Below are 21,848 nucleotides of genomic sequence, written 5' to 3' on the forward strand. Positions count from 1 at the left end.
TCTTATAGCCATTGAAGGTTGATGCATGCCAGGATTTAGTGAGAAAAATAAAATCCCTATGTTTGAGGTCATATCATCATTATATTCATTTTAACGTCTGTACGCCATCAGCATCTGAAAATGCAGGAACTTAACTGTTTTACTGTTGGCATAATACCGAAGTTGATTTCTATGAACCATAAACAGTTTGGCCCTGGAGGTAAAATTACACTGTGTGCATGTTCCTAACATACTGCTTTGGGGATAAACATGTCTTAAATCAACTCATTGCTTACAGCTAAGTTCCCTCTCCAAATGCAGTTTCCCCGTAGATGGTAATGTTTAGTGAGACTGATTTTCATTAAAACCGTAAAGTTTTTTGAGTGTTGTTCTATCAATAAATATATTTGAGCAGGATAGCAAAGAATTCATGTAATCCTAGTAAAGGCTTTTTATGGCATTTTTGTTGTTTTTAATTAGCTTTCATCAATACGTTGAATTCATTCAGATTCATTCTAAATGTTTGTGTGCTGTATCTGCTCATGTGTATGGAGTGAAAATGTTCAGACTTCGCTGAAACTTTATTTGGTAATTGCACATTTGGAAAATTAAAATTGAAATTTATTGTGCCCTGGCTCCTACCTGCTCAATTCATTGTGTGTTAAGATGCCATCACTTGTTACATTATGTTTCAATATGCTTTGGATTCAGATGGCTGTAATTGTGGCCTTGATGGGTTGGCTTAAGGACCACCAGGTGCGTTTGCACCCAGATATTCTTAGGTCTATGTTTTGGGACTTGGCTATTGTCCTGTACTTTAACTGTGGAATTTAAGTGTAGTTCTCTGAGTCTAAAAGGGGAGGCAGGCCTCATTTGAGCCTCTTAATGAGCTCTTCTCCCCCCCTTTTAAAATTTGCCATTTTCTCTGCTTCTTTAGCCAGTGAAATCCAGGCACTTATTACAGAACAATTTTTACAGTCCCATATGGACAAAAGCATTTTAGTTTGTCTCTAGATTTAACTCAAAACTGGTAAAGGACACAAAGTTCTTCATTTCCTTATTATATGAAGGTGAAAAAAGTTTTCCCTAGATATTAGGCAAGCTTTTGAAGTTGGAACATCATTTGTTAAATTTGGGGCAGCAAGGAAGAGACTCTCAATTTCTATTGTGATTAGGTGGATTTTTTGGTGTATCTTTGAAATAATTCCTTTGTTTCAGGCCTAAAAATGCATCTTTATTTCTACTTAGAGAATGCAGACCTATACCCCCAATGCTGGTGGATGCTTTAGTTCTCTTTTTCCATTTAGAACACCTTTGACCTGTCCCTCCTCTGCTCAGTGAATAGAAATGGCAAGGTGACTTGTGCTCAGGACGACTAAAGGATGTGCTCTCCATGTAGCCCATGAAGTGAACCTGCAAGGGAGAGGATTTCAGGAGCCCTGCTTGTGGAAAAATGTTTTTAAAGTATTTCTTTGCAAAAGAGAGCCTTTCTTGTATCCCTAAGTATATATTATTTGGTCATAATCCTTACTTTTGAGCTATAATTATTCACACAGTAGCAGGTGGTAGAGTCACAGGTACAGTTAGGATTTCTTTGTACTGAAAAGCAGCACATTCTGAGAGGAAGGGAGGACTCTTTTTCATGACGATGTATATTTAGTAATTAGTTGTTTAGGGAAGAACACAGACCTAGCAGATATACACTGTGTTTCAAAGAGAAGCAGTTTGACTACCCCACTTTTGTTGAGACTTTTATGAATGGATGAGCAATTTCCATTAGTGCTTTAACTTCTGTTTTCTTTTTTGCAGATCATTACTAATTATGTCTATGAACTACTGGAAAAGGAATGCCACTTGAAAAAAGTAACTCTCCCAGTAAGTTGAATTTTTTTTTCAAAGATGTTGTTGTTTCCTTGGCGCTAGAAAATGCACAAATAAAGAGACAATCTCTGCCCTGAGAAGTTTGTAACCTATCTGTCAGATACAGATAAGACTAACTGTGCTGTGGGTCCAGACAAGGTGGGATCACTGTATATACATGCAGCATGTTCATGCATACACAAAAATGTAGAAAAATATCTCTCTATTTTTGTAATATATGTAATCTGAGAGTATATTTCATTGGGACCTACCACACATTTCTAGTTCTGTAGAATCTGAGATTCCAGAACTTTAAAATTGTGATAGTTTTGATATACAAAAACTTAAGTCATTTTGAAAAGTGTTTGTTTCCCCTGACATCTGTACAGTTGGTCTCAGGTAATTAAAGGCAGGGAATAATGGTGAATTCTCTGTAACTTACATCCTTAAATCTTGATTTGAAGACTTCAGGTAACTCAGACGGAGATTATGGGCCGATTACAGGAGTGGGTGGGTGGGTGGGGTTTGGTGGCCTGCAATTTGCGGGAGGTTAGACTAGATGATCATGATGGTCCCTTCTGGCCTTAAAACCTATGAGTCCATGGCTTTACAGGCAGATGAATGGAAAAAATTAGTCCCAGTAAAATGTTTTAAAACTCTTTTTTTAAAGACACTCATATAATAACTTTTTCAGTAATGTGCAGTATGTATGCAGTACATGATAGTGTTGTGTAGTATAAGTGTTTAATCACCATTTGGGAGTAATACAGTCATCCTCAAATCATGCAGATTAAAATATTTATAGCTATACACACAGCCCGTACCACAATTACAGTGTATTTTTATGTTACAGGGGAAGAGAGTAGTAACCCTGTATATGTAGGTTGCCTAGTACCTTCCATTATAAAGGATCCTTGTGATATTTGTTTTGAGAAGTATTCACATCTCTGTTGTTTGAACCAGGCCTTTGATATTCGGTAGGGGGAATTCCTTTGAGCTACAAAAGTGGCTCTTTTTGTCATATGAGACCCTCTTCACATTTGGCTGCTACACAAAGTGTTAAAAATTATCATTACCTTTGTGTCACTGTCTGGAGTGGCTCACAACTGTAGTACCAATCTTAGGTCAGACTGTCAGAAAACAGGGCAGACACCTCAAATTGGTGGTATATTCTATAATTAGATTTCACCAAGCCAGTAACAAATGTGAATTCCTGGGTCACTATATTAGTCTAACCATGAAGTCACAGACAGTCCGCTTAGGCTTTCCAGCCTATCTTGCCACCCAGACAAACTGGATTTTGTGATAATAGTCACATAAACCAAAAATCACATCACATCAGGTTTCTCTGTCCCACCCAAGAGACCAGTCACTTACCCGAGATCAAACGATACTCCAGATCTTGCACCAAAGACAACACTGGTAGCCAGTTCTATAGTAAACTAGCTATAGGTTTATTAAGTAAGAAAAAAGAGAGTTAGTGAGAGGTTAAAGCAGGTAAAATATAACAACATAAATCACAGTTTCCAGCTTCAAATAGTGGCAGTGTTGTAATAAGCTGTCAGTTTCCCAAAAGTCTTTTTCTGGGCTACCCAGAATAACTCTGGGGCTCTGCATGATCTTGTTCAGTTATTCTGCCCTGTTAGAATCCAAATGGTCCAGAGATAAAGGATCTCTCTTTGAATCAGTATTTATAGCTTCTTTTCACAGACAACAATCTGACAAGTGTCTGTACCTACACAGTGAGTTTAGCACTCCTCTTCATTTGCATTCGATTAGTCATTTAGTTACAGGAATATACATAATATATATGCCTGCCGTTACATTATAATAGGAATAGATAAGTGAAAACAATACAAGTAACATTCTATTAGTTTTCATGAAGTTATAACACCTGACTACATACTTACATTAGCACACACTTTGATCTAGGGTTATTTAGTTACCGGGCATGCATAATATAAATGTAATGTGATAGTACAGAAGGATATAGATAGAAGGAAACAATACAATTAACAGCATCTTTGATCTCTGTTAACACACTGGTGAATTGGCCTGAATATATACTAATACCTTTAACTCCTTTGATATTCACACACAAGTGAACTGGCCTATGGCTCTGGCCTGAGCTGGTCTATCAGTGTCACAACCTTCTCTCACCTACATGCTTCAGGAAATGTTTGGAGCCTGCCAAAATCATTGAAAGTTCCAAGGCTGGGCCTTGCCACTGACACAGCAGCAAGAATAGAAAATGCTATACTGGGAGCACCCAAAGGGAAAGAGAGAGTTGGACTGGACTCCCTGCATCCTGCAAATCCCAGATTCAGCACTTGGAAAAAATAGTGCATTTGCCCACATTGACCTACGGGCACCACCATGAATAGATTCCCCCACTACTTCCAAGCATAGAGAGAGGTGGGCTAGGCTTCTCACAACCACCCTGTGAAACCAGCACTAGTGATCCACGTATACCCACCTACTCCTGGGGAATCTGGCTCTAGTGATGTTCCCAACACCCAGGCAGGGGAGAGGAGGGTAGAGAGCTGGCCACACTCCCCTCAACCAACCCCAGACTTAGCATGTGGCACCATCCGCCAATTCCTCCTCTGGGGGTAACACATGGAGTAGGAACTCCTCCAGTGCTGGGGCAGGAAGGGGAGAGAGAGCTAGGTTGGGCAGAGCTCCCCCCATGACCATTCTGGATCCCTCTTTATAAAAGCAGCCTTCTCTTTGATGCCGGTGTTGTGTGAGAATGCCACACAATCAGGTCCAAGACACTCAGGTTTATTAATTCAAAACTTTATTTGAACCAAAAGCATGCCTTGTGATTACAATTACTATAAAAGTAAGAAATGACAGACATACAAAAAAGGGAAGTGGCCAGTTACTTTCTCCTGGAGGGTAGGCAGGTTATGTTGGATTTTTCTTACAGTACTCCAACTGCCCCTTACAATTTACCACATCCAACATATTCATTAGTTCTCTTCCAATCACCATTAAGTATTATATGTCTTGTGCAGCTCATACAATATGCATGTGTAAGCTTCAAGTGGCATGACTTTTGCTGTCTATTGTTTTTGTTGTTTCTCTTTTGTAATTGGTATTACCACTGATTATGTGCTGAAGGTGACCAGCGTGTCCTTGAACTTTGTGCCTTTTGTGAACTGATAGTCTCGAACATCTAGTTTGCTGGCAACAGCTGCAGCAAGGTCAGATGGAGGCACCCTCGCTCAAGATACTGGCATCAGCTTCACTTTATCCTGATATGTCGTAGAAACATTCCTGATGTATTGTATATATGATAAATGTGATTATGCTTTTTTAGGACCACGCTCAAAAGATCTGTTATGCAAAGTCAAAAAGTAAACCTTGCCTCAACATTACTAACATGAAGGATTCCGATACTTGTGCAAAGTTTCAACGTGTGCTTGAACTTGCTTTTGAAAACGATCAACCTGATTTCCCTGATTCTAATACCTTGTGGGAAAATTTTAAGAATAAGACACTGACTACTGCCGATGTCGTCTTTGGAATAACAAAGAATAAACATCCTGACTGTTTTGTAATTTCTGAACATCTGCTGCTCCCACTTATAGAAAAGAAAAAAGAAAGCTTGCCTAAGTCTACTTCAACAACTAAACAAACTCAGAACTCTCTAGTATAAAGAGGCTAAGGCTGCAGTTCGTAAAGCTACCAGAAAATGTGCCCAAGACCTATGCAAAAAGATTTAGATCTGCTTTGAAAAGTGCACCTTTAAAGAGGCATTTGGCATTTGCAAAAAAACCCTGAAAGTGAAAGATGGTACCAAATTGACTGACAGGCAAAAACAACTTGATTGATGGACTGAGCATTACAAAGAACTCTATTCAGAGGATGCCGTTATCTGTGATACTGCCTTAGCTGCCGTTCTCTAGCTTCCAACTATGCAGGAGCTGGACCAAATACCAACTCTTGAACGTATAGAGAAGGCTATCAAAGAGATTGCACCTTGAAAAGCAGCAGGCAATGACCAGATACCTCCAGAGCTCATGAAGGATAGGGGGAGAAAGGTTGCAAGTGACATCTGCTGAAGAAAACCATATACCTCAGGCTCTGAAAGATGCAAAGATAATTGCTCTATATAAAAATAAAGGAGACAGAGGAGACTGCAACAACTATCAAAGGGATAGCATTGCTCAGCATGGTTGGCAAGGTGCTTGCAAGGGTCCTGTTGAAAAGACTCCAAGTCCTTGATGAGAAAATCTACCCTGAGAGCCAGTGTGGGTTCAGAACTGGCCGCTCCACCACTGACATGTCCTTCACATTGCACTTGTTGCAGAAAAAAAGCCACGAACAACAGGTACCTCTCTATGTAGAATTTGTTGACCCTACAAAAGGCCTTCAACACAGTTAGCAGGAATGGCATCTATAAAATCCTGTTTAAAAATTCGCTGTCCACAAAAAGTGCTCTCCCTATTCACCGTGTTCCACGAGGAAATGAAGGCAATCATCCAGTATGAAAATTATCCCCATATTTCAGTTATCAATGATCCCTGTATGACTGGGTGCACGTCACCTTAGGATGGGATGCAGACATAAAGATTCTTGACACCTTAAATGACTGCTTCTTGGACCAGCTAGTCCTGGAGTCGACAAGAGGAGAGGCCATTCTTGATTTACTCCTAAATAGAGCACAGGATCTGGTCCAAGAGGTGAGTATAGCTGAACCACTTGGTAATAGTGACCATAATCTAATAAAATTTAACGTCTCTGTATGGCGGGAAACACCAAAGCAGCCCATGATGATAGCATTTAATTTCAGAAAGGGGAACTACACAAAAATGAGGAAGTTTAGTTAAACAGAAATTAAAAAGTACAGTGCCAAAAGTGAAATCCCTACAAGCTCCATGGAAAAAGACACTATAATAGAGGCTCAATTTAAATGTATATCCCAAATTAAAAAACGTAGTAAGAGAACTAAAGAAGTGCCATTGTGGCTAAACAACAAAGTAAAGGAAGCAGTTAGAGGCAAAAAGGCATCCTTTTAAAAGGGGAAGTTAAATCCTATTGAGGAAAATAGAAAGGAGCATAAACTCTGGCAAGTGAAAAAAATATAATTAGGAAGACCAAAAAGAATTTGAAGAACAACTAGTCAAAGACTTAAAAAGTGACAGCAAAAAATGTTTTAAGTACATCAGAAGCAGGAAGCCTGCTAAACAACACATAGGGGCACTGGATGATCGAGGTGCTAAAGGAGCACTCAAGGAAGATAAGGCTATTGTGGAGAAGCTAAATGAATTTTTTTTATCAGTCTTCACAGCTGAGGATGTGAGGGAGATTCCCAATCCTGAGCCATTTTTTTAGTTGACAAATCTGAGGTACTGTCCAAGTTTGAGGTGATGATTAGGGTTATGGAAAAGCTTCCATATGAGGCAAGGTTAATAAGACTGGGACTTTTAATCTTGGAAAAGAGAAGACTAGGAGGGACATGATAGAGGTTTATAGAATCATAACTGATATGGAGAAAATGAAAAAGGAAGTGTTAGTTACTCCTATAACACACAAACTAGGGGTCACCATGTGAAATTAATAGGCAGCAGGTTTAAAATGAACAAAAGGAAGTATTTGTTCACACACCTCATACCTGTCAACCTGTGGAACTCCTTGTCAGAGTATACTGTGAAGGCCAAGACTCTGAAGAACTAGATAAGGTCATAAAGGATAGGTCCATCAATGGCTATTAGCCAGGATAGGCAGGGATTGCTATTTGCCAGAGGCTGGGAATGGCTGACAGGATGGATCACTTGATGATTACCTGTTCTATTCATTTCCTCTGAAGCACCTGACTTTGGCTACTATTGGAAGACAGGATACTGGGCTAGATGGACCATTGGTCTGACCCACAGTGGCCATTTTTATGTTTTTATGTTCTTAAAATGAAACATCATCTGAGTTTAGTATTGATACTGGTATGAAGCAAGACTTTGTCTTAGTGCCCACTGGCTTTGGCATCTTCTCCTCAAATATGTCTTTGGAAATGATCAGTCTGGCATACTAATTGAATTGAGGATGAACAGCGGTTTGTTTAACATCAGACGATTCAAGAGCAGAAGTCACATCACCCAGCTTACTATTCAGAATCTGCTTTACGCAGATGACACTGCATTCGTCTCTAATTCACCTGAGGAACTGCAAGCCATAGTGAAAAAGTTTTCTGAAGCATGTACCAAGTTTAGCATGGTGATCAGTATCAAGAAAACTGTTGTCTTGTCACAAGGTACCAACATTCCACCTAAAATCTATGTCAATAATGAAGCTCAGGATAACATGAATCACTTCTGCTGTCTAGGCTCCATTCTTACCAGCTCATTTAACCTTGATAGAGAACTTGATGCTAGAATTGGCAACGTTTCTGTTACCTTCGGCAAACTTACCTTGTGTTTGGAACAACAATTTGCTAACCCTGAACAGAAAACAGAAGGCACTGGTGAGGGGGTCCTGCCCCCCCCCCCCATTTTGTAAAGGAGGTCTGATTGGGGCGCATGTCCTAGCCTCAGGCGGAGCTCTTAACTGCAGCGCAACCTGAGTGTAGAATGTGAGTTCTGCAGAGGAGAGGGGTTACTCCCAGCTTGTGCCCCTGAGACAGGGAGTCAATATTTTGTTTACAAACAGAGGAAGGGTGATTAAGATAAGAAAGGGTGGTGATTAGATTAAGGATTTGGAAGTAGTTCCTTTGTGGAGCGGGAGGAGGAGGTGGAGGAGGTGTTGAAGAGAGAACTCAGGGAACTCAGAAATACAGACAAGTCCTCTGAGCCAAGGTTACATTCAGAAAAGAGGGAGATATGAGGGGGATAGATGAAAAGAAGGGGCCAAAACCAAGGGAAGAATAGCAGTGCTATAAGTTCCCGCTGTACCTATGGTACTTATGTGGCCCCATCACCATAATATCTGAGTGCCTCACAATGTCTAACATATTTCTCCTTATAGCCCCTCTGTGAAGTAGAGAGCAGTGCTGTTATCCCCATTGTACAGATGGGGTGCTGAGGCACAGAGAGACCAAGGTCCACTTTTCAAAGCTATTTAGGCACCCTAGTGGAATTTTCAAAAGTGCTTAGAAAGTTGGGTGCTTTGTAAACCTCATTAGATGCCTAGTTGCATCTTTGGGTGCTTAATAACCTTTGAAACTCTGTAACTAAGGCACTGGCCTGAGATCATACAGGAAGTCCTTGGGGGAAGTAGAACACAGGTCTCTCAGGCTAGCTCCCTATCTACTGACCAGCCTATCTCTCTGCCATATATTGCGCAAAAAAAAAAAAAAAAAAAAGAGGACCCTGATAGATGGGAGCAAAACTATAAGAAGGCCAGTTCTCTGAGACTCCAGCAAATGGTGCCTGGCAATTGGGAAGGATTCATGATTGACAGCATGAAAAGTAGCACAGAGATCAGGAAGAATGAAGAAAGAAAGAGAGAGAACGAGAGTCAGATGAGAAGAGATCACTTAACTTCAAGGGGTGGCAGATTCTGCCCCATGTTTGATTGTAGAGCAATGGTTGCTGTGAAATTTTACATTTTAACTGAAAACTAGTTTTGTTTTTTATTTTTTGCTCTGAGTTTGAGAAAAGGAAGGAACGAGAAAGTGTCGTATGAGTATTAAATGTATTTATGCCTCAAATTCTTAAGGTTTAGCTGTGTTCAGGCTAATTCCAGAACGAAGAACAGAAATTGCGTCCACAAAGTCGATGACTATTGTCATGATTTGTATTATTCACTAGGCACCATCTGTATGCTCGGCACTGCTCAGAATATGTCAGAAAATGTAGTCCCTGAGATAATGCATGTAAAATGTGTAGCCGTGGATAAGATGGCTCAGGTACTTAAATACGAATTTTATAGTTATTGAGCACATGTTAACATCTATGAGTGGAGGTGCTGATGGCAATAGAAGTTTTACCTGATTAAAGACTGGAAGATTTGACCCTCCAACTTTTTTCAAGAGTAAGAGCTGCCCAAAGTTCCTGTGCCTGCATTGGCCCTGATATACCTTAGAAGATTAAATTTTTTCTCAACTTTAAAATGTGGAATTGTTTGGTTTTAAATATTCTCCTGTAAGAACTGCAACTCAATCACTGTAGAGTTGTGTTTAAGATTCTTATGGAAAGTAACTAGCCTTTAAACAGAAGAAAGTGACTTGAAAATGTCAGTTTTATTCCTGTTTAAAGTCAGTTTCTAGTCTATTATTTGTAGTATGGTAACACCCCAATAACCCCAGGCAGATGCAGTATAAAGTCACAGGGCCTTGCCCTAGTAGGATTTTTCCAAAAGTTAAATGATTTGTTCTAGGTTTGGTGAACTGCAAAAAGTAAGTAGCCTAAATGATAGAATGTAATCTAGATTTTTCTACGATTGTTCTAATTGTTGTATTCAAAAGTTTGTAACAAAATAAGAATTTACATTACAATTTTAAACCTAACCAGTGTTCCTTAAGTGACTTGACATAAGATGTCAGAACATGTTAGTATTAGAGGTGAGTGGGTCTAATATTTATTTAATTTTCTTTCTTTATATAGGAATTAGGTATAGTGCTCCTGTCAGCTAATTTCTAAGTTATTATCTGCAAAAAAACTAACTAACTAACAAACAGAGATTAACAAAGAGAATAAGATTAAAATAGAGAGGGGTTATATTATCCTATACTGTCTTGCAGCCTTCTATTGCCTCTTTTCTTAACCATTCATCCACCCTAGAGTTTTCAGGTGCCTAACTAGCAACAGTTAAAGTTGCTCCTCCCTCCACCAGAATCTGAAATGGCGTCCCTGACACAAAGGTGTCGGTTTATCAGGCTTATGCCCTTCGTACCCTCCTTTACGGTTGTGATAGCTGGGTTATGAATGCCAAGAGGGAGTGGAGATTGAACATTTTCTACCACCGCTGTCTTAGAGAAATCTGTGGAGTTACTTGGGACTAACGGATCACCAATAACAAGATCCTCAAGAGAACTGATTTATAGTCTATGAAGACTATGCTGGACATTCGCAGTCTTCACTGGTTGGGACCCGTGAAGTGCATGCCTCAAGATTGTTTGCCGAAGGTTGTGCTCTATGGCGAAATTAAGAAACACCCATGACGCAGAGGAGGCCAAAGCTTCAATACAGAGACAAGGTCAAGCAGTGCCTCAAAAAATTCAGCATTCCCGCTGACAACTGGGAATATCCTGCCCACAATTTGTCAGTTTGGAGAAGCCAGGTTAAGACTGCAGCAGTCACCACAGAAAGCCATCAGAGAGCACAGGATGAGGCCCACAGGTGAGCCAGGAAGCAGAGTATGCTTCCACTTCCATTTGGCAAGTGGACCAGTAGCCACTGTGGGAAGGTTTGCTGCTCGCGCATTGGGCTCTTTTCTCATACGATTGCTAAGCACCACTGACGGACCAACTTTGTCACATCTTCTTTCATCTGTTAAGACGTTGGATGGCCATTCATTCATTCATTCATTCATGAGCAGATCATGCATAATAGACCAGGTCACTTTGACCCTTTGTTCTGCATAGGGGCTTTTGAAGACTTTCCTGTTTTTCTCTACTTGCCTTTTCCTTAATTGTATTTTGGCAGCATATTTTGTGTGTCTTCTGTCCTTCAGTGTAAGCGTAGTGGTCAAAATATTCTATGTCCTGTACAGCAATTATAAGCAAGCTTACTCAATAACAAGGTCATTAAGGCAACATTACATTCATGTCAAGCAAACTAAGCTGAAGCCAGCACAAATATAACTTTACTGTCTAAACTTATGTATCAGACATGACCATTATAACAGTCCTTAATACCGGATAATGTTGTTAGTTCTGGAGCTCTAGTAGTAGCAGTCTGCTGGAAGCTGAATGTTCATGGTTCAAGTCCTGATGATAATACACCACAGTTGGCAGTATGGCACATATTAGAATTGGTTTTTACCTTTCTCTTGTTTTAATTAAAAAAGAAAAAAAAAAAAAAGCCCTAGGAAATTGCACATAAACAATGTACATAAAAAGAACATTATTCAGGTTGCAAAGTCAAAGTTACAAAACTAGGAAACTCCAAATTTGCTGTTGCCTGTGCAATCTCAATTCAGTCCCCTCAAGTGTCTGCATTATGATAAAGTCTATAATTACATGAGAATATACAATTTTTCTATTGATTCCTGCCTCATTTAGTGCACAGGGTGGACACACAAGGGGATAGAATTAAAGTCATAAATCTGACATTTCTTAACTTTTGAGTACCTGACTTTCCAAGCTAAATAACATTCTTTTAACATAATTTTAAAATACGTAAAATACATCTAATGCAAAACTATATTAGTGCAATTCTAAGACTGCTCTGTTAGCTTAATAAAAAGTTGGGACATGAAGAAAAGTTAAGGTTCTATCCACAACATTGACTAAACCATATCTTTTTTGTACATCCTGTATGTTATATGGAATGTATTCTCTATCTGATTTAAAAAGAGCCAGTTTAGCAAATATGTAATTACAATAATTGCATATGCAAATAAGTTGTACAATTAACACATTTGTTTGTGTGTACCTGACTTTATGGTTAATAACTGTGGGCCAACCTAAAATGGGGCTTATTGTGCTAGACCGTGTATAAACACAAACAGACAGTTCCTGCCTTGAAGAGCACACGATAGTTAACCAGAGAAGGCAGACAAAAGATAGGGGGAAAGGATATAACATACAAGCAGAGTGAATAAGGCAATGTCTAAAATCGTCATTTTGGTTCTGCTTTTTCTTTGTTTTGTTATTTAAATCCTTTCAAAGGTATGTCAGGAAATGAGCTAGATTTGAAGACAAAAGATGGGAGAGGATTGGAAATCATGAGGGAGGGCATGGGTGGGGTTGGGGCAACAGCAATCAGCAGAGTGAAAACTGTAGAAAGCAGAGACTGACATGATCAGTGTTCTTCAGTCCCTGCTGAATAGCTTTCTGTTGGCTTTGGTCTCGGGGTGAGTGAGGTTCTTCCCTTCAGGTTCTTTCCCATAGGCCATATGACTGAGGAAATGGGGGAAGTTGCCTGGGTATTAATGCCTTGGGAGGGCTGATGGTGTTTGTGGAAGAATTTTTGAACTTCTATTATATGCTTTAGGACTGTGTTAAGTGTTACTTTTTTTCTCAGCAAGATTTTAATAGTGCTCAGAAAATGCATGTGTCAGAAGTTCAGGGTGACTTCACTTGAAGTTCTCTCATCTGTATGAATAAAAGACAAAACTCTGTTATTTTTCTTTGCAATCTTGGATTACATCTTCAGCAGCAGTATTGTGAAATATCTTTTCAGAAGTAATATAAATAACAGTAAGCAAAAATAATCCAGTTTCTTTTTGAGTGCTTGCACATGTCCATTCCATTTCAGGTCTGTGTGTGCCCAGTGCATGAGAGTTGGAGACTTTTCCTTTAGTGGTATGCTTTGGGCCGGTGCATGCACTCTCTGCTGCCTTGTGCTGCTGCATGATGGTAAAAAGGGTGGAGCAGGCCCAGACTCCCTCAGTTGCTTTTTACCCAATCATCAATAGTTGGAGTGTGTCAGCTTGCTTCTGCAAGTTTTCTCCCCTTACAGGGATTTTGTCCTTTCTTCTGTAAATGGTTGATGGTACTTGTTAGCATAATTAGTTAGATTAGGATATGCTTCATTTGTTGATTTTCTTCATTATTTTCATGGAATGTCAATTCCCTCTTGTTAGTCTCTGCTGACATCTGGAACAGGTGTATACCTCACCTGTCTAAAGTGCCTCAGCAAGTTCACATTAAGGACCACTGCCAAATTTGCAGAGACTTTAAGCATTGGACAAAAAAAGACAGAGAGGTGAGACTGTGCCATATCCTTATGGAAGCTGTCCTGCATCCGCCTTGTGAGCCTTCCCATTTGGGGAGTACACTGAGTGCTTTGGCATCAGTACAGAGTGCCAAGCTGGATATTGCCTTGGAAAGTCAGCACCGATCTCCTTCACTGGTGCCAAGAAAGAAGCACAAGAAGTTAGATTTGACCAGGGACCTGAGACTTAGCTCTACTAGATGAACAAGGTCCCTGGTGCTTGTGCACCCTTTGGGAAGACAGGGGACAATGTCCTCTGGCAAGGGATGCTTTCTGGTACCGTCGTCTTTTCACTGGGGTCATTGACCCCGTACTGGTACTCAGCCTATTGAGACTGACTCTTTCTATGATACTGACTATTGCTGTGCAGCAACATCAGCAACAGGAAAGTCTCTCAGTACTGATGATGCCAGAGGCATATGCAACAGCACAAGACTGACTTTGCCTTTTGGTGCTATACTCCCAGATGGTACAGGAGACAGCTTGCCCAATACTGCTGTATTTTCAGGCCCTGGTTAGAGACTTAACTCAGGTTCATGATTAGCCCCAGCACTATGAAAGGATAAAACATCAGAACATCTGGCATTTTTTCGACTGGTGCAGTCTAGAGGTAAACCTACCATGACATTCCTGGTACTGACATCTCCGGAATGGGAATCCCTGGACCCTGTCACCTCCTCATATGGCACCACCTTGGTCAGCTGGGTCGAACTGGATGTGTGAGTAGGCTCTTATGCCCCTCATTTTCAAGGTAGTGGATGGCACTCTTACATCTTTATTGAAGGAGTTTAGTACAGAGGCCCACTGGAGATACAGAGACACTCTAGAGAAATGGAACCTTGGAATACTCATACTATGCTGGACCTATGGCCCTACGAGAACCCATGGGGCATGCCTTCCTCCCACATCCAGATCCTCTCTAATTCCTCAACTTTTTCAGTCTTCTACCAGATAGTATGTTAACTCTCATAAGGAGGAACAGGTCATTGATACTGAACAAAAACCTGAAGGCCTGCAAGGTGCAGAACCTCCACCCAGTATACTGCAGGAGGATCAGCCTTAGCCTTCTTTGCATTTGTTCTCTTTATCACCTGATGAGACTGCAGCTCCTTGGGATACCTAACCAGTCCAAGATAACTACAAGGCTTATCCAGACCTTTTAAAGAGAGCAGCTCTACCCATCTTGATATCCCCGCTGAGGTGTCCAGGAAAGTTCTCATAGACTCGTTGACATGCTATGTTAAGTAGGGCCTTCTAGAATGGTTCTCCCTATCCATGAGGCCATAGTAGAGCCTACAGGTTCTTTGTGGCAAACACCATCCTGTCTTCCTCCAACAGCCAAAAGAATTGAGAAAAGGTACCATGTCGCTTCTCAAGGCCACAAACATTTTTATACACATCCCTTGCCAGCTTCCCTGATTGTTTTGGCCATAAATAAAAAGCACATCAAAGACATCTGTTTTCCACCTCAAACAACAAGGACACAAAAAAATTAAATCTGGAAAAATATGTTCTACATTTGGTCTACAATTCCACACTGCTAACCGAGAAGCATTATTGGCCAGATATGACTTCTCCTTCTCAGATAATATGCTGAAAGTTGCAACAGAATGCCAGACAGGAATTTTAGGCTCTGTTAGATGAGAGCAAATTGGTAGCTGACACCTCTCTACACTTATTGTAGGACAGGGCAGATTCAGCTAGAGCCATGGCATTTGCAAAGTCTGAAGCCATGAATATATGTGCACAATCTTCGAGTCTAGTGCAGGAGGTCTACCAGATAATCCAGAATCTTCCCTTTGAGGGTCTTATGCTTTTTTCCCAGAAGACAGATGAGATGTGCAACAGTCTCAAAGACTGAAGGCCCACTTTGAAATGGTTGGGAATTTACACTCCTTTCCCTAAAAAGGAAGAAATTCTACTTTCTGTCTCTGGAGAAATATCTGCCTTTTCCCACAGAGACAGCCTGACCAGCCTAGGAACGAGGGAGAAACCATAGGAGGAGACCAACTTCTTCTCAGTTTTCTTAAGCTGGTTTCTGCATGCAGTCAGACAATCCCAAGCTGTCTGTTTTACAGCCTTGTCAAGGACAGAATACCAAATCTAGTCATGCCAATTTCTCTCTTCCGTATTTTACCAACAGGTTTTCCCACTTCCTCTCCTCTTGGTCCCATATTATCACAGGTTGATAGATCCTAAATGCTGTGGAACAGGGATACACTCTGCAGTTTATTTCCATTCCTTGCTCCCACCCTTTTCCTCTATCTTTCTTCAGGGACTCCTTTTACAAGGCTGTCCTCCTTCAGCAGATCTAGTCTGTCATCAGTTTGGGAGCTATAGAAAAGGTTCCCCCTCTTCTCTGAGAGCAGGGTTTCTATTCATGTTACTTCCTGATTCCAAAGGCAAAAGGAAGTCTTTAACACCTGCAAAATCTGAACAAATATGTAAAGAAAATAAGCTTTCATGTGGTTACCCTGCTTCCGGCATTCTTTCCCTGGATCCCAGCGACTGATATGTGGCCCTCAACTTGAAGGATGCCACAGGAGAGTCCTAAGATTTCTAGTTTACAGCCATATCCTTTACCCTGTCTTCTGCCCTGTGAATATTTACAAAATGCATGATAGTGGGGGCTGCATTCCTAAGGAAAGGTTGTAAGTATTTCCTTACTTGGATGGCTGGCTGCTACGAAGTTGATCCAAACTCCAAATAGAAGTCAGCCACTCCAGAATCTTGCAGTGTTTTCGGTCTGTTGATAAATGAAGACAAGCCAATATTCTCTCCATAAAATAGAATTTATAGGGTGCTTCTGGATTCTACTGTTGCCAGGGTGCTTCTATCTCGAGCCAGATTCCAGACAACATTAAGCATTTCCGTAGATGTCAAAGCCCATCAATTACAACAGTGAAAAATTGCTTTAGGCTGTTGGAGCACATGGCCTCCTGCAGGTATGTGGTTCAGCATACCAGGACTTTGTCTCAGGAAATTGCAGGCCTGATTAAAGTCAGTGTAATCCCTGGCTCATCAACCATTAGACATACTGCAGGAGTGATGACCTCCTTGGACTGATGGGGGGGGGAGGGGAGGGGAGAGTTCTATTTGCCCCTGCCTTACTCACACTCTCTCTCATTATGGATGCTTCTTCTGTAGGCTGGGGAGCTCACCAAAAAACTTACCAACTCAAGGTCTGTGGTCCAATAAGATTTCAATTTCCGTATAAATGTGTGGGTGTTGTGTGCTATTCACTGGCCTGTTGAATATTTTTCCCTCATATCAAGGGACAGAATTTTCACATACTCATGGACAACACTTGCAGGGAGTGGCCAGATCAGATCATCTCTGTCAATAGACAATACCTCTTTGAGAGTTTTGTATCACCAGTGCAATACATCTCAAAGCCTTCCACTTTCCTGGGGTTCAGAACAGCTTGGGCGTTCATCTGAGCAGATCATTTAGTAGAGATCATGATGGTCTGTCAGAATGGATTTTGTGAGATTCATATTTCAAACCTGGGGCATCTATCATGTAGACCTGTTTGCTACTCATCTCAACAGTAATGCCTACTTTCTTGTTCCAGGGCAGATCACACAGTTGTGGAAACTTTCCTGCTCCCTTGGAAAAACAAACTGTTTAATGCCTACCCTCCCACTCCACTTCTTCCCAGGTGTTGCTCAAGCTTAAGCAACATAATGCTTGCATGATCCTCATAGTATTGGCATGGCTTTCCATTCCATTGGTTCTCCAATCTGCTCAGTCTATCTGCCAGGGCTCTTTTGATACTTCCTTCAGTACCCGACCTGATCTCCCATAGTTGCCTGCTACATCCCAACCTGGCTGCTCTCCATCTGAGGGCCTGGAGGCTCCTTCGTTAATGCCTCAGAAGGTGGAATGTGCTAAACATCTTCCTGAATAGCAGAAAGCCATCTCTTAGATATGCTTACCTGTTGAAGTAGAAACATTTCTCCTTATGGTCAAAGCAGAAGGGTATGTTGCCAATTATGTTTTTATCCAACTTATTCTGGCAGAGTTCACATAGAAGCTATTTCTGCTTTCCACCTTCTAATTGCAGGCTGCTTTGTATTTTCTAATTCTGTGTCACTCAGTTTCCTAAAGGTTCTATCACCATGTCATGGATGGTGTTCCTCCCTGGGACTTAAATCTGGTGCTAACAAGGTTGATGGATCCACCCTTTGAGCCTGTTGCTATCTGCTCCTTATTGCGTCTATCTATGAAAGCAGCATTTTCAGTAGCTTATTACCTCCTCTGTGAGAAGGGTGGTGGAGTTATGAGCATTGGTAACTGACCGTCCTTACACAATTTTTTTTTAATAAGGACAAAGTATACTTTCTTCCACATCCAAAATGCCTGACTAAAGTAGTATTGGAATTCCATCTCAATAAAGCCATCTACTTACCAACTGTCTTTCCTAAGCCTCATTCCCATTAAGGATGAGGAGAGAGTCCATACCTTGGATGTTAGATGGGCACTTTATACTTAGACAAAACTAGGTCTTTTAGATAGTCATTCCAGCTGGTCATGTCAGTTGCAGACAGGATATTACCTTCTGGTCTTGAGACAGAGTATTTCCTCATGGATTTTGTCCTGCATACATCTGTGTTATGACATTGCCAGTGTACCCCCTTGAAGCAGAGTAGTAGCACACTCAACAAGATCTCAAAGAGCTTCCACATATTTTTTTGGCTCAGGTACCTGTAATGGACATTTGCAATGCTTCAACTTTGGTTATAAGTACACACCTTTACAACTCATTATGCTATGTCACAGCCTTCCAGAGATGATGCCACATTCAGAGGAGTAGTCCTTCAGTTGCTGTTCTGGTAGACTCCCAAACCCACCTATGGATTGAACTGCTTGTGGGTAACCAGAAGTGAATAGACATGTACAATCACTTGAAGAATCATAGGACAGGAAGGGATCTCCCAAGGTCATCTAGTCCAATCCCCTGCACTTACAGCAAGACCAGGCATTATCTAGACCATCCCTGACTGGTATTTGTCTAATCACTTCTTAAAAATCTCCAATGATGGAGATTCCACAACCTCCCTAGGTAATTTATTCCAGTGCTTAACTACTCTAACAGTTAGGAAGTTTTTCTTAATGTTCAGTCTAAACCGCCCTGGCTGCAATTTAAGCCCACTGTTTCTTGTCCTATCCTCAGTGGTTAAGGAGGACAATTTTTCTGTCTGCTTTTAACAACCTTTTATATACTTGAAAACTGTTATCATGTCCCCTCTCAGACTTCTTTTCTCCAGACTATCCAAACCCGGTTTATTCAATCTTTCCTCATAGGTCATGTTTTCTAGACCTTTAATCATTTTTGTTGCTTTGCTCTGGGCTTTCTCCAATTTGTCTACATCTTTCCTGAAATGGGGCACCCAGAACTGGACACAATACTCCAGCTGAGACCTAATTATTGCAGAGTAAAGTGGAAGAATTACGTCTCATGTCTTGCTTACAACACTCCTGCTAATACATTCCAGAATGATGTTTGCTTTTTTTGCAACAGTGTTACACTGTTGACTCATATTTAGCTTGTGATCCACTATGACCACCAGATCCCTTTCTGCAGTACTCTTTCCGAGGGAGTCATTTCCCATTTTGTATGTGTGCAGCTGATTGTTCCTGCCTAAGTGGAGTATTTTGCATTTGTCCTTATTGAATTTCAATATCCTATTTACGTCAAACCATTTCTTAATTTTGCCCAGATCATTTTGAATTTTAATCTTGTCATCCAAAACACTTGTAATCCCTCCCAGCTTGGTATCATCCGCAAACTCCATAAGTTTAGTTTATCAGGGGTATCATTGATGAAGATATTGAACGGAACCGGACCCAGAACTGATCCCTGAGGGACCCACTCGACATGGCCTTCCAGCTTGAGTGTGAACCACTGATAACTACTCTCTGGGAATGGTTTTCCAACCATCCACCTTATATTAGCTCCATCTAAGCTGTATTTCTCTTGTTTGTTTATGAGATGGTCATGCGAGACAGTATCAAAAACCTTACTGAAGTCAAGATATACCACATCTACTGCTTCCCCCATCCACAAGGCTTGTTACCCTATCATAGAAAGCTATCAGGTTGGTTTGACACGATTTGTTCTTGACAAATCTATACTGACTGCTACTTATTACCTTATTATCTTCTAAGTGTTTGCAAATTAATTGCTTAATTATGTGCTCCATTATCTTTCTGAAGTTAAGCTGACTGGTATGTAATTCCCCAGGTTGTCCTTATTCCCCTTTTTATAGATTGGCACTATATCTGTCCTTTTCCAGCCCTCTGGAATCTCTCCCGTCTTCTATGACTTTTCAAAGATAATCACTAATGGCTCAGATATCACCTCAGTTAACTCCTTGAGTATTATGAATGCATTTCGTCAGGCCCTGGTGACTTGAAGACATCTAACTTGTCTAAGTGATTTTTAATATATTCTTTCCCTATTTTAGCCTTATAGAATCATAGAAGAGTAGGGTGGAAAGGACTTCAGGTCATCTAGTCCAACTCTCTACTCAAAGCATCACCAACCCCACCTAAATCATTCCAGCCAGGGCTTTGTCAAGCCGCACCTAAAAACCTCTAAGGATGGAGATTCTACCACCTCCTTAGGTAACCCATTCCAGTGCTTTACCACTCTCCTAGTGAAAGTTTTTCTTAATATCCTACCTAGATCTCCCCCACTGCAACCTGGGACCATTGCTCCTTGTTCTGTCATCTGTCAACACTGAGAACAGCCTAGCTCCATCCTCTTTGGAACCCCACTTCAGGTAGGCTGCTATCAAATCCCCCCGCCCTCACTCTTCTTTTCTGCAGACTAAATAAGGCCAATTCCCTCAGCCTCTCTTCATAAATGTGCCTCAGCCCCCAATCATTTCCATTGACTTCTGCTGGATTCTCCCCTATTTGTCCACATACTTTCTGTAGTGAGAGGCCCAAAACTGGACACAGTACTCCAGATGGAGCCTCATCAGTGCTGAATAGAGAGGAATAATCACTTTCTTCAACCTGTTGGCAATGCTCCTACTAATACAGCACAATATTCCGTTAGCCTTCTTGGCAACAAGGGCACCCCTTTGACTCATCCAGCTTCTTGTCTACTGTAACCCCAGGTCCTTTCCTGTAGAACTGCTGCTTAGCCAGTCAGTTCTTGTCTGTAGCAATGCGTGGGATTCTTCCGTCCTAACTGCAGGACTGTGCACCTGTCCTTGTTGAACCACATCAGATTTCTTTTGGCCCAATCCTCCAATATGTCTAGGTCAATCTGTACCCTGTCCCTCCCCTCCAGCATATCTATCACTCCCCCTACCTTAGTGTCATCTGCTAACTTGCTAAAATGTCAATCCACCCCATTTCAATCATTAATGAAGATGTTGAACAAAACCAGCCCCAGGACCAATCCCTTGGGCACTCCTCTTGAAACCAGCTGCCAACAGGACATCGAGCTGTTGATCACTGCCCTTTGAGCCCAGTGCTCCAGCCAGCTTTCTGCCCATGTTATAGTCCATTCATCAGACCCATACTACTTTATCTTGCTGGTTAGACTACTATGGGAGACCGTATCAAAAGCTTTGCTAAAATCAAGGTACATCACGTCCACCGCTTGCCCCACCTCCACAGAGCCAATAACCTCGTCCTAGAAGGCAATCGGGTTGGTCAGGCATGACTTGCTCTTGATGAATCCATGCTGACTGTTCCTGATCACCTTCCTTTCCTCCAAGTGCTTCAAAATGGATTCCTTGAGGTCCTGCTTCATGATTTTTCCAGGGACTGAGGATAGGCTGACTGACTATTATCTTTAAAAATGCGTGGCAATCAGGGGAGGTCCCAGATGACTGGAAAAAGGCAAATATAGTTTGCCCATCTTTTAAAAAAGGGAAGAAGGAAGATTCAGGGAACAATAGATCAATGACTCTTCAATCACATCAGCTAACTCCCTCAACTCCTTCATATCCTACCTTATTTTCACTGGCATTCACTATAAAGAAAGAATGGTTACTAACCTGTTCTTTACCAGTTGTTCTTTGAGATGAGTTGCACATGTCCATTCCACAGCTTACTCTCCTTCCCCTTTATATTGGCATTTGTCCAGTAAGGAGGAACAGTAGGCCGGGCTAGGGATAGGCTCCATCCTTTTACCATCACACAACAGCCATGAGGCAGTAGAGG

The 21,848-nt window shown here is 41.2% G+C and overlaps 1 protein-coding gene across 6 annotated transcripts in view; it reads left to right on the forward strand.

Moving 5' to 3' along the window:
- ARB2A (ARB2 cotranscriptional regulator A) overlaps positions 1-21,848 on the forward strand; it is a 351,893-nt gene that overhangs the window by 67,186 nt on the left and 262,859 nt on the right. For all 6 annotated transcript variants that reach the window (XR_010923834.1, XM_067568691.1, XM_067568688.1 and 3 more), the window contains exon 5: positions 1,789-1,854. Coding sequence is in view for 5 of the 6 variants with exons in the window: in XM_067568691.1 (XP_067424792.1) it covers positions 1,789-1,854 (66 nt within the window). In the remaining variant the exon portion in view is untranslated. The remainder of the gene's footprint in view (positions 1-1,788; positions 1,855-21,848) is intronic.

Source organism: Emydura macquarii, unplaced genomic scaffold, assembly GCF_026122565.2.
Source record: "Emydura macquarii macquarii isolate MOO-44397 ecotype Brisbane River unplaced genomic scaffold, CSIRO-AGI_Emac_v2 contig_2897, whole genome shotgun sequence".
NCBI lineage: Eukaryota > Metazoa > Chordata > Testudines > Chelidae > Emydura > Emydura macquarii.